General features: G+C 38.0%; 1 protein-coding gene across 1 annotated transcript; it reads right to left on the bottom strand.

Annotated features, from left to right (window-relative positions):
* Window positions 1–3,582: 3,582 nt before the first annotated feature.
* Window positions 3,583–6,843, bottom strand: LOC124276978. The gene is made up of 4 exons (XM_046712629.1): window positions 6,809–6,843; window positions 6,029–6,113; window positions 5,403–5,471; window positions 3,583–4,631 (listed from the first exon to the last, which is right to left on the bottom strand). Exons 2-4 carry the CDS (start codon window positions 6,099–6,101, stop codon window positions 4,276–4,278), a joined length of 498 nt encoding a protein of 165 aa, XP_046568585.1. The 5' UTR covers window positions 6,102–6,113; window positions 6,809–6,843; the 3' UTR covers window positions 3,583–4,275.
* Between the last annotated feature and the right edge of the window lie 7,050 nt (window positions 6,844–13,893).

Raw genomic sequence — 13,893 nt, 5'->3', positions numbered from 1 at the left:
TGTCTAGGTCAGAAGGATAATAAACCAATTCGAATGCATCTTACAAATATGCCTGAAAGGGTATACTTTATTATGGCTCCGATCCATAAAACATCGGTTCAAAAAAGCAGATTATGACACGTACTTTCACACTTGTATAGCGTTTAACGAAGTATAATATCAACACTGCATTCGTATGAAGTAAACAGTATTGGAGAGGATGAACAAACGTGTATCTTAAAACACGCGGAAACTATTTTATGAAATTGCCTCTCTGAAACGTAATTATTCTATGACCCTTTATCTTGGAAGGCATGGATAATAGATCATGATTCTCTTGTTCGTGAAGCAGACGGAAAATATTCCTTGAACTCTTTATCTTGAAACAAGTGGATACTATTTTTGTAATCAATACCCGAACGTCACACTATATCCTTAAATCGAAAAGTAAATTCAACAATTCAGTTTAAAAGCAGCCAGTGAGTTGTTTGGTTCATAATATGGAACAGAACAGAACAGAACATTTTATTCTCTAAAAACCCACCCACGGTGGAACATGAGAATATAATGATATACAGTTTAACATAAATATAAAATCAAGATGGCGGATACTAGAATAGTTAGATAAATTATTATCACAATTCGTTTACAATTTCAATGCATTTGACAAAGGATTTAGAAATTTAGCGACGTTTTTCAAATGTTTTTTTTGTTTTTTGAAAATAGCCGTCTAAGTTTAAACAGATTACGCCATTCATAGAAATAATTTAGGATGTACATCATCCGCTGTTGGAGAAGAGCTTGACTTTAAAAACGTAATGGAATTCGTCCCCAACAGACGGAGAATCGCAAAGTTACAGAGTCTATTTTCTCTAAGAGTGATGTACCAGCGTCCTGTTTCTATCGGTAAATTGTGATTTGATAACTTAAATCTAAGAATTGGACTATGTATAGATTTAGGAAGGAAGAGGTAGTTTTCAAAGCATAGATTGTCTTTAACATTTTGGTAAAATTTTCCTTTCGAACTAGACGCTAGTTCACATCGCCATTTTGTAAATATTGGTGTTTGAGTATTGTTTCTACTTTTGAAACCCAAAATTCTGATGAACATAGGAACGGGTAATCATACATTCTGATGAACATAGGAACGGGTAATCATACATCCTGATGAACATAGGAACGGGTAATCATACATTCTGATGAACATAGGAACGGGTAATCATACATCCTGATGAAGATAGGAACGGGCAATCATACATTCTGATGAACATAGGAACGGGTAATCATATATCCTGATGAACATAGGAACGGGTAATCATACATCCTGATGAACATAGGAACGGGTAATCATACATTCTGATGAACATAGGAACGGGTAATCACACATTCTGATGAACATAGGAACGGGTAATCACACATTCTGATGAACATAGGAACGGGTAATCATACATTCTGATGAACATAGGAACGGGTAATCACACATTCTGATGAACATAGGAACGGGTAATCACACATTCTGATGAACATAGGAACGGGTAATCAGAAATTTATGATGAACATAGGAACGGGTAATCATACATTTCTGAGAGTCCACAATTATCTAAGATCTCTTTGATAAATTTAAACCATTTCAATTTAGGCAAAGTGTTTGGAGAAGAAGATATAATGAAATTGAATAAAAGGGTCGATAATTTCGTTTTAAGAGTGTTTGTAGCTAGTTTATGCCAGAATAAAATTATTCTTTTATATATCTTAATATATAGTGGTTATCTTCCTAATTCCCCATAAAGCATGACATTGGGGGTTGAGTTTCGAAGACCACAAGCATATTTTAGAAATTTTGAATGAGTTTTCTCTATTATCGATAGACATTCAAAACCCCATATTTCTGAATCATACATTAATATAGGGACTGTCATAGTATCGAAAGCTGATATCAAACAATCTAAAGGCAGATTCAAATTACGAGCTTTTTTCAACAGCGAAAACATTGCTTTAGTTGCATTTTCCACACAATAAATTAATTGCTGTTACAAACCTTCCATTTCGATGGAGCTTGATACCAAGATAAGTATAGCTATCGGCAATTTCAACAGGCTTGTCCCCATAAGTAAAACGTAATTTATTCTTTGAGTTTTTAGAGGGACCACTTCCAAAGAAAACTATTTTGGTTTTAGACAGATTAACTTTCAACTTCCACTGAGTACAATAGTCATGGAAACCATTTAGGGACAGTTGTAGATCATTTGGGGTATCACTTACGAGGACATTATCGTCTGCATATAAGATGAGTATGAACCTTATCATGCTTGTTATACTATTTTCATCTAGTTGTTGTAAGATAATTCCTATGCAACCTTTACTATAAAGAAACGATTCTAAATCATATATAAAATATGAGAATAATAAAGGGGAGAGGTTTTCACCTTGTCTCACTCCTGTGTTACATGGAAAGTAAGATGAAATATGGTTATCTAACATAATGGTAGATTTTATAACATGATACATTTTTATAAGAGACAACATTTTCCCACTTATACCATATTTGAATAATTTATACCATAAACCGGCTCACCATACAGTGCCAAGAGCTTTCGTGTAATCAATGAAAACACAATATAGTTTTCGTTTCGAAATGTTTAGGAATTTCGGATAACATATGTATTACAAATAAGTTGTCGCAAGCAGAGAACCCTTTTCGAAAACCTGACTAGGACGGGGACAAAATGTTGTTATCTCTACGAAATGAGAAAGTCTTATATTTAAAATACTAGTGAATACTTTTCCAAAACAACTTAATATGGTTATGGGTCTATAGGAGTTTGGGTCCATAGGGTCACCTTTCTTCTTATAAATAGGTTTAATTGTGCCTTTAAGCCAGCAACCAGAAACAATTCCGGAATTTAATATCAGGTTGAAGAAAGTAGTGAGAAGTGGGATTATCTTTTCTGAAGCATCAATTATAAAATCATTTTCTACTAAATCTATTCCAGATGCCTTATTTCTTTTTAGGTTCTTTATGGCAAAGGCAATTTTATCACTTGTAATGGTATCGTTGAGAATATTTGTATCGAATGTAAAGTTATCACTATCGTCATTCTCAGTGAGGACTTCATCATCACATTTCGTTTCATTTAATTTCTTAAAATATTCATAAAATCATCAATACTTTGTGACTATCTGGTCGAGACTTGACTGATGACGGATCACCTTGTCAGACAGGAGCGCTACTAAGCGGTATCGTGCATCAGACACACTAATTCTTTGCTGTACATTGTGTGAATTAAGCCGTGCTACCGACAGGCCGGACATGCTACCCTATTGGGAACACTTAATGGCATCATTGATGTCCACTGATCCATTCATGTACTGCTCACGGCTAATTTGATTGTCACGCCAGGAGAAGTTTTTTGGCTCATGATCAAAACTCATCTAGCGTTGACGTTTTGTGTTTTATCCTTCTATCATGCTTTTTAGATGGATTATGCCGTACATATATGTCTACTCTAAAACAAGGGATCACTAGGAACAATCTGTCGCAAACATACAGCACATCAATGTGGACAGTTTTCCTTGAGGTGTAATACAAGACAAATGATAAAGTAGTTTTACTGAGAAAAAACTTTATTATCCACAAGTGTACTGAATGAACAATGATTCAACCCCTTTTAGATGAAACTGATTGACATGATACAATTTCCTATCCGACCAGGGTGTGGGATGGGAGAAAACGTAATTGTCATGATGGTGCAGTAACGTATTTCATTTGCCGATGAACAAAAATATATTTGTTATGAACATGAAGAATCAAATGTGTTTGGTTCCTGTATTTTACGACTGAAAAGACAATGAAGTTAACATCTTAATCACTAGATGGACAACATGCAAATTGTTTGTTTATAAAATGTTTAGGTAAGATATCATGCGCCATTGAAAGGTTCATGATGTTGATGATATGTCGAGTGACACGTGTTAGAACAACAAGCACTGTTATGTCAAACGTTGATGAGTTGAACATACGGTTGTCTTCAAGTAAAAGCATGGCACCTTTATTCACTGTTTTCGGACGTGTCGAAGCTCGGATAATTCGAATGTTTTACTTAGGTGCTGATTATAGTTTTGTTTCTTGCTGGCAAGTGACTTCTGATATCAGGGAATATACAATATATCTACGGTTCGCTATTCCATCTGTACATGTTGCTTAGTGTTTTTTTCTGACATGATTGAGAATGAAGCCTTGAGAAACATTCAACATGCTCACGGCACATGACTAGCTTATACATCGAAATGTCAAGTTCACCACTCGCTACCCCATGAAATGTCCCTGCCGTCGACAGTGGCCCTCATTCCGTACCGGTTGACGACTGTGCCATCTCTGCCATCCCCCGCAGTGACGATACCGCCTCCGGGGAAGCGAGGGTCGTTACGGATCTGCATCCCAGGGACGTACATTCTGTTCATCATCATCCAGTACCGAAGGAGTCTCTGGTATGGAGACATCCCTTGTTGGTAGTTGGCATAGTATGGTTGATACACTGGCACAGGTGACCTATTCTGTAACGAATACGTGGTACCACCGATGCCAGGGTCCTGACTTTGGACTCGATTTTGACCTTGAAGAAGCAGGTTTCTAAGGCCTGTGTTTGCGGAATCTGAAATTAAAAGGAAACAGTGAAAAGAGAGATGGTTCTGACAATTATCATTTATGAGATATGTGTTCATCTTCCCGAAGGTTTAGGTAGAACATTGACAAGCCTTTGAATGTATTTGTGATTTATATCACCGGTAGCGCAGGGTACATTCAAGCTTTTTCGGGAACACGTGGTATCATCACTCAGCGATAGTGAGTCATTAAAACCTGAAGGAATCGTACAACGGATTTGATTTGTGTGACTTTTACAATTCTTTGTACAAGAAGAACGAGCTTGTATTACGTGTTGGGGTTTGCACGTGTATTAATACGAATAACTTTATGAACAATATGCACAAACTTTATGGATAACAACTCTTTTATGCCGTGAGTGCGACTTTTCGCTACAGACTCTTGTACCGTGATGCAATTACATGTATTGAAACGTCGCACTCACGAAATAAGAAGTTGTTATCCATAAAGTCTGTCTATACTGTACTTCCCAACTTCTAAAAATGCCACTCAGAGAAGTAAACATTCATCAACAATTGGAGTAAAAACTGTTGTTTTTTTGTGTCTACAGTATGTGATTTATACCAGAATGTGAACGTCAGAAATAACCAACGTCGATTGCCAACCGAGACAGGCGCTAATAAGCGTAAAATCCCGTTACTACTGCGAATGGATTTCTGAAGATCAGTCGTAACACAAGGTGTTCTAGAAAAATATTTAAAAACAGCCATTACACAAGCATCATCTACTGTTGTATCGAGTAAGAGGTAGATGTACTCACTCTGTCCAAGGGATTGTGGCTGTGGCTGTGGCTGTGGCTGTGGCTGTTGTTGTGCGAATCTCCGTTTTCCTGGCAACATAAAAAATAATGAGATAGTAATATAGCAAGTGACGATAATAATAAACCATACACACAAACATAGCAAGCATGTAGTCTCCCAGTACATTGAGGCTCCACGGCCCTGTCTACATATTCAGCATGTTACGGCGATGTAGATGCAAGTTCATGTTTATCAAGTGAGTGAGTTATCCGTCGCTGTAACAGCTTGATGTGGTGAAACTCACTAGATTTAACAATATGTTGACAATGGACACAAAATCAAATTGGTATGATGGATTCGAAACAACGCCGATGTTTCAAGCAGTAACGCAACAATGCACTTGTAACTGTTGCGCCTCAAACTACCGGACCACCCGTGACAAACAATCAGATGATTAAGGAAGGATGACAATACAACTTCTTTATTACAATGAGGGAGAGCTAGAACGGTGCTAGAACCTACACCGAAACGTCGCTCTCACTGCAATAAAGAAGTTGTTCATCCATATATTGTCATGTTTCCTCATTGATCCAACTTTTAAATGCCTCTCACACAGGAAATAGGATAATTATACAAGACGTCTTACGCAGAGATGTGCATTCTACCAGACTGCAGCAGATGGCAACCAGGAGAAGGATGAGGATGCATCTCGGTTCCATTTCTTCTCACCACTGTATCAGAAGCAACAAACATAGTTATCAAACACTACCTTTCCTTTACAAGACATTTTATATTTACTGTGCAATTATCTTAATATATTAAATGATTATCTTCCCACGTATACATTCCGCCAAGCCGAGTGGAAAATATGAGCAACGAAACAAAACTGTAATCGTACTGAATCGCCGTTGAGAAAAAGTTTATGACACAATTGTACCAGAAACATGTATTTATGAATAACTATGAGGTGGTGATGATACTGGATTCACCGTAACCCGTCACGAATGTGGCTCCGGGCACAAACACATACCAAGGCAAGGCAAGTATTGCGTATTTCAGGTGAGCATATATTACAACTACAAATATTAAATTGCATCATTTCACTTATTGCCAGAATCGTACAACAGATTCCGTTTCAGCAGAGATTCCTTGTAGTAATAGAAACAGTTTTGTTGGTCCGTTTTGTCGCCGATGTGTCCAAAGACCCATGTAAAAAAATATTAGAATAATTAGCAAAAAGTTAAAACAAAAATAATTCTCAAGATCCAATCCAATCTAAACACTTTTTAAACTTGTCTGACACCAGCACATTTCCAATTAGCTTACAAGGATGATTGTTATAACTTTTCTTGTCATGAACTAGTTCTTAGGAACAAGCTGTGATCTATTTGATTACAAAGAAGACAATAATGAAATAGTTACCTACCTTTTTGAAGCAGCTATGTCCAGATACAAACAACAATGACATTCAACTGACGTTGTTTGTCTAGAATCTGTCTTTAAATACCACGTCAAGCGCGCAAATGGCAACAAGGTCGCGCAAGAACAGCCTAACCGGAACTTCAAACATGCAAATGAATCTGATTTCATAAACAATAGCTGTTGACGTTATTGTTGACCTTGTTGTACAGGTGTTGTATCTAGTTTAGACATGCGTGTTAATGACCTCGTGTACATACTAAGAGCTTGAACTGTCCACGAAGAAGCTGGACGAGATGGATCGCACGAAATAGCCATAAATGTCTCATTAAGTTGAAGTCCTATAATTCGAAGCTATCCACCATCCAAGATGAGGCTGTCCCAAAAGGCATTCTTGAGATTTTACTTCACTGAGTAAACAACAGCCATGGTTCAAACGAAGGTTAAATGGGGGTAAGGTTAGCACTGAGTGATACCATCATAAATATTTAAATATATTATTTATGCTACAGGTATTAACTATACGTAACAGCTGTGCTGTATAAACTTTGAAGTATATCAATATCAAAAAGCAAACTTCATTTTGTCTTGAATGATTTATTGTGATGATCGGTATATTACTTGTTCTTCAGTAACGCAGCGTGTCAGATGGTCAGACTCGCTGGCTATGCTGTCGACTGCATAGATCGATGTCCATGATATTAATTACTGAACTCGCTTCCAGACTCGAATATTTACAAACTGCCGTCAAATTGTTTAAGTGCAAAGTAAGAAAAAATCATTTAGAAAAAAACAGTAAACACGGACTGCGTGCCTATAGATCATTACATAAGGAAATGGTGTAATGAGTCACTATGCGTGACTATAGATCATTACATAAGGAAATGGTTTAATGATTCACTAATGTATTAATCGTTGTAACCGCTGGTGCAGTATACGTTAAACACAGCTATACAAAAGAAACAAAATGCGTTTATTTCGGGTATTTACACAATGAACAATCGTAATGTTAATCTGGTCTACCGTTAGACAATGTTGCATCCGATGGTGAGTGATACGTTATTATACGTGTATGTCGTTTGAGGGGGAACGAAACATACAAATACGAAAATTATTGTAAGTATCAAATTGAATGTAGGCGCAATCAAGGAGCCACCGTTTGACCCTTTCGAATAGTACGGAAAGATCTGGCTCCTTTTCGCTTTCAAATTCACAACTTCTTTTCAAGCTATTACGTTCTTCACAGAAAGACACGTAGACTTATTCCAACTATTTATTGTGCGTAAACCTTTGCTCTAATATAACTTGTACATCATTGATGCTTATTAACGTACATATTCTAGGTTCAATATGTGAAGCTGTGCATGCTAGTCATGTTCAAGAGAAAGAATCCTAATAAAGGAGTTCTTTCACGGTTTATGAAAATAGTGTTTTGGGGAGTTCAGTCACCTTTTTGCGTCTTTGCGAACGTTGACCTTGACCAAGCAGTCGGAGGCAAATTGGTCAGTGAACTCGCCGATAGGGTCTAAAGGTCACAACGGTAGATCACACTAATGCCAGGCTGACAACGTTGACAAGTCATAAAATGGTTCCAGGTCAAGCCTTGCTGTCTCTCTGGACATCAGGTGTTTACTTTCTGCCTGCAAAGACATGTTGTACACCATTCTACGCCACGAAACTATGTACGTTGTTTTCGGTGTTTCAGTTGACGCATCATGGCTAATTGACCAGTCGCAAATGATAACTGACCCGTCTCCTTGAAATCACTTAAATGAATCGAAACTTATATTTGATACTGAATAATTGGAATGGGGTGTATCTTCTTGGTTCGAGTCCAAGTTTGATTCACATTGATCTAGCTTGTGTGTCTCTCAGGACTAAACTAAAAATGGTTTGTTGGATCAGTTTCTTGCGTCACTTTGGTTGTATATTAGACATGGGGCAGTGGGGTAGCCTAGTGGTTAAAGCGTCCGCTCGTCACGCCGAAGACCCGGGTTCAATTCCACACATAGGTACAATGTGTGAAGCCCATTTCTGGTGTCCCCCCGCCATGATATTGCTTGAATATTGCTCAAAGTGGCGTAAAACTAAACTCACTCGCTCACAGTATATTACACATAGGCTAACACGATACAATACGACTAAAGTACTCAGTCTCCTCACAGCGATAATGCGAACAGCGCTCTGTACTGTCGTTGCAGGACCTCATTGTTACAGGCGGCCACAACCGTGATTGGAATTGAACTCGACTGGCTGTAATATTTACAAACCAGTGATGACGGACATGACGCTGAATATTCTTCCCCAGCTATTTTCTACCTTTGTCAAATTGATTATATATTTCATGTACTTGGTACAGTAGAGATCTACTTCCTATGTTCTGTATGTATTTATGTCTACAATCTTTAACACATCTGATTAAAATACAAAACGTAAAACGTTTGTACAAAATCCACTGTAATGGTGATTGTGTGAAGTAAGTGAGCATGTTTAATTTGAAGCCGCACTCAGCAATATTCCAGCTATATGGCGGCTGTTTGTAAATAATCAGGTCTGGACCAGACAATCCAATGATTGTCCCTGGAGCGCATTAGTGCAGTGGTAAGGCGTCTGCCTATCACGCTGGTGGCACCTTGGTTCGGGTCATAAGGTAGGCACATTTGCGTAGCATCCTTGGACAAGACACTTAAATCCACATTGTCTCAGTTCACCCAGCTGTAAAATGGGTACTCGTAGGGATGTGCTGGCAATGTGAGTGATTAGTTCATTGCGACACCCGCCTTAACCTTTTTCATGCCAATGTTCCCATATGGGAACATGTCATAAAATGCCTTGTAACTTTTTTGATGCGTGAAGATAAATTAATGTTTTTTGTCTATAATGATCTTAAGATAATTGCTAATGTCCTAATATTTCATACTTTTGATTCTTTAACAAGAATTGACGAGGGTCCAAGCATGCCCCAAAAACGTGTTTTCAACCGGAAACGTTCTATAAAAGTAGTTAACACATCAGTCTGATCATCAACTCCACAAGAATCAGAGAGTGACTGTAGCAGCTCAGAAGATTCAGTGTCATTAGAAAACTGTCTAATGTCTATAGTTCAAGTCTTCCTGTAGCTAATTTCTTTTCTCACTTGCTTAGGTGTAGTAAATTTGACAGAAAACTGAATAAGTGAATGATCAGATATCTGTTTGTCACTAACATAAACTATCCTTGGTTAAGACTAGGTCTAATGTATGACCTGAACGGTGAGTTAGACCAGACACGTGTTGTAGGAGATTGAAAGATGTCACAGAAGGATTTAGCAAAGGAGTCAGACACAGAATCAACATGGATACTGAAATCCCCCATTAGAACCAGATGACCTGGTGACAAGGCTGGACCAACATTCAAGAACACTTGCTACATGATTTTGGTCGCTGAAATTTTGGGAAGAAAACCCATCATCGTAATTCATGTGATCGTTTAACAACTATTTCATTGCCTAGCTCTTCCTGGAATATTTCTGCATCATCGATTTATGTGTTGAAGAAGGTTTTGTTCACTAAATTTCAAAGAAATAAAAGATGTGTTGCAAAAATATAATTTTGTTTCATTTTCACGATGATCCTGCTAATGTTGCCATATGGGAACATACCTGTATCTCTGGAACCGTTCGAGATATCAGTATGAAATTTCGGGTTTTTCTTAGTTAAACCATTTATGAGACTCTCCTGTAAATTTGAAGTGTTTCTGACAATGGGACCTAGTACCGGTATGATAAAGGTTAAACATATTCGAAGTTTAGTATATTGTTCACAGGAACGTGTGGTACAAGTCAAAATAGGCAATTAAATCGGACATCATTTTTGTTACTGTTGCATGACATTTTAAAGTGTCCTCAACAAGTCTACCAAAGATTTTTTGAAAACTATAATGAGGCCTCGAATGTTGCAACCGTGATCGAACAGATTCTGAGCAAGAGTGGTATGACACTCTTAGAAATCTTGGTCAACAGAACATGCTCGATTGTACCTCAAAAGTTGTGAAATGTAAACACTAAAGGCTGGAGCTGTTGGAATATTGCAGGACATGGAAGGAACGTTGACAAGTGGGAAGTGGAGAAATCATCCCTTTTGTCATGTTGAGAGTGTTTTGTCACTCTGAACCTTTAGGTATGATATAATATATACAATGCCATGGAGAGCAGGCTACACAATTTAAATGGTAAATCATTGTGTCCAGTAAAGTGTAAACGCCAATTTCTGTCTTTTAGAAACCACATTTCTAATCATTTGCTCGTTTACCGTCTTCGTGGAAATAGGATGATTTCGCAGGCGATGTTCAAAGAGGCCTACAGTTGTGAAATGTAAACACTAAAGGCTGGAACTATTGGAATATTGCAGGACATGGAAGGAACGTTGACAAGTGGAAAGTTGAGAAATCATCTCTTTTGTCATACAGCCTTGTGGAGAGTGTTTTGTCACTCTGAACCTTTATGTATGATATAATAGAAACTATGCCATGGAGAGCAGGCTACACAATTTAAATGGTAAATCATTGTGTCCAGTACAGTGTAAACGCCAATTTCGGTCTTTTAGAAACCACATTTCTTATCATTTGCTCGTTTACCGTCTTCGTGGAGGAAATAGGGATGATTTCGCAGGCGATGTTCAATAGAGTCCTACTTACTTCCATCTGGGCAAGAGGGTAATTGATGAGATTCAGATATCCGGGAAACATATTGTTTCTGTTGATATTGATGAGGGGGCCAGTGGAATGCTATATTTAGACGTGTTATTTTTAGATTGAGAGGTCTGGTAGGTACTACAACCGCATAGGCATTTCCAGAAAGCTGTGTAGTTTCAGAAACGAGAAGACCAGCAGTTTTATGAAGATCTCAACTTGTCACCCTGGATACTCAGCCTCGGCCTATGTTGGAGGTTTGATCACTGCTGCATGCAGCCAAGTGAACATTACTGTATATAGAGATTACTAAACGAGCGTCTGTCAGATACCATTTATCTTACAACGAGTTGTTTCAAAACGTATTTAACGAGCGAAAGCAAAAACGAATTGTAAGATAAATGGTATCTGACAGACACGATTACAGTAATCTGTTTCTTACACACCATAAAATCGCACCATTCTATGGTCGAATAGATTCAAATTTCATATTTTCTCATCGTAGCTGCGCAATAATACACAACACAACGTTTATGAATTAGTGACGTCACTTGGCTTCCTAATCACTAATCATCCCCATGGTGACCCTCCACAAAAAAGTTTCTGCCAGATTTTCGCATCATCAAGGCAATAGTGATAATGAAAACTAGATAACATCACAGAAAATTAATTAAACCCTCTAAAACGATGATGTTACCCTGCAAATGTGGATGATTTTAATTCTTGCAAGTAAAAAATATTTGAGCGTGTGACGTCATCGTTATCGTTTGGTGGTTGTCGTCATCGGAAGATTGTTTGGGATATCTCTGCACATTGGGGATCTGTACTGGTGTACCAGTTTACGTTCAATGTTCTCCCATCGACGGAGCCAAAACTATTGAGTGTGTGTAATTAGGTGCACCCAGTGTGCTTGAATGTGACATTGCTGAGGTTACGTTCACTATCAATGGGGGACTACTCTTCTTCGCCACATCCTTCTCGTTTTCCCGAGCCAGAAACTGCCACTTGGAATGTAACGGAATTTACGGAGTTGTCAGTATGAAATGTGAGTTGATTACATCCTGTATGTTATCAAGACATAAACTTTGCATTATCATGCGTCGGAGGAATATCTTGAGCAATGACTTATGTGTAGATCAACCGTTCCTGTACATGTTCGATTGAATAGAAAGGACGTGTGCCGCCATTTGCACTCATGAAGCCTTGCAAAACGTTCCATGTTGATACATTGTTTTAACGAGTGTGTTTTTGTTCTGATTGTCATGAGTGAATTTGATAACATTGGAATCACATAGTAGCTCGGAGTTGGAAGTGGGTCTTCATCATACTGTATCAGTGAAAAATGTCATCTTCATCAATGCATCAAAGAAACAACGAGGCAAATCGATCTCACAACGGACAGGCACTGACGTTATCGTGTCAGGTATTTTTGCAAGACGATACATGACACTTGTCGCATCTCTCCAGTAAAAGTACCAATGATGTACATTTTGAATATTCGAAAGGAATCCCGGATCTGTATTTCTAACGCCGATTTTCACATAATTGTTTACACAGATATAACTGATTGTTCGAGCCATTTTGAATTCATGACATCAGGTTAATAAAAGGAACTGAATAGATTCGTGTTATATTCATTCGAATTGTGTTTCATTGTTTCACCTGTTTATGTTGCAATCGTAAAAAAAGGTGTAAAGGTGTTTTTGGCAAAATAACATTCTGTTGATGCACGAGTAACTTATCGATGAATTTTAATCTGGAAAGTAGTCCGTTTACCTGACCCGTCATCACCCTTTAGCAGATTATTTCATAGTGATACAGTTTTCAGGGTTTCTCACCCACGGTGTGTTAGAATTATTATTATACCCAGCGTTTATATTGCATCTCTGACTGACTGACTGGTTTTACGCCGCTTTTAGCAATATTCCAGCAACATCACGGCGGGGGCTTCACACATTGTACCCATATGGGGATTCGAACCCGAGTATTGGACGTGACGAGCCAACGCTTTAACCACTAGGCTACCCCACCGCCCCTTGCATCTCAGAGCTGTTTGTTGTTTTACAACGAGACATTATACGGACTGATTTCCACTTAACGTGCATAGGCATTTTATATTTTTAAAAAGATTAATTACCTATTGTGTTCAAACAATCGTCACAATATGTAACAAAAGTGTCGATAACATGATTTTACACAATTCTACAAGTCAAGAAATCGACTTTACCTGAAAATGCTGATTTTGATGAGATTTCTTACAAGGATTAAAAAGGCATCGCCACAGCGCAACAGAAATCACCTTCCATTGAAATTGTGCAGCAAAGCATGCACTGTCTGACTATAAAAATCCAGATTACTTTCGGAAATCGACATTCGTTTTGAAGCAGTTTCAAGGTCAAATCACTACGCCACGTCTTGACGCTG

This window comes from Haliotis rubra, unplaced genomic scaffold (assembly GCF_003918875.1).
Source record: "Haliotis rubra isolate DU_JTF1 unplaced genomic scaffold, ASM391887v1 Scf216, whole genome shotgun sequence".
NCBI lineage: Eukaryota > Metazoa > Mollusca > Gastropoda > Lepetellida > Haliotidae > Haliotis > Haliotis rubra.
The sequence above is the reverse complement of the archived record's forward strand: the minus strand, read 5'-3'. Positions and strand labels throughout refer to the sequence as shown.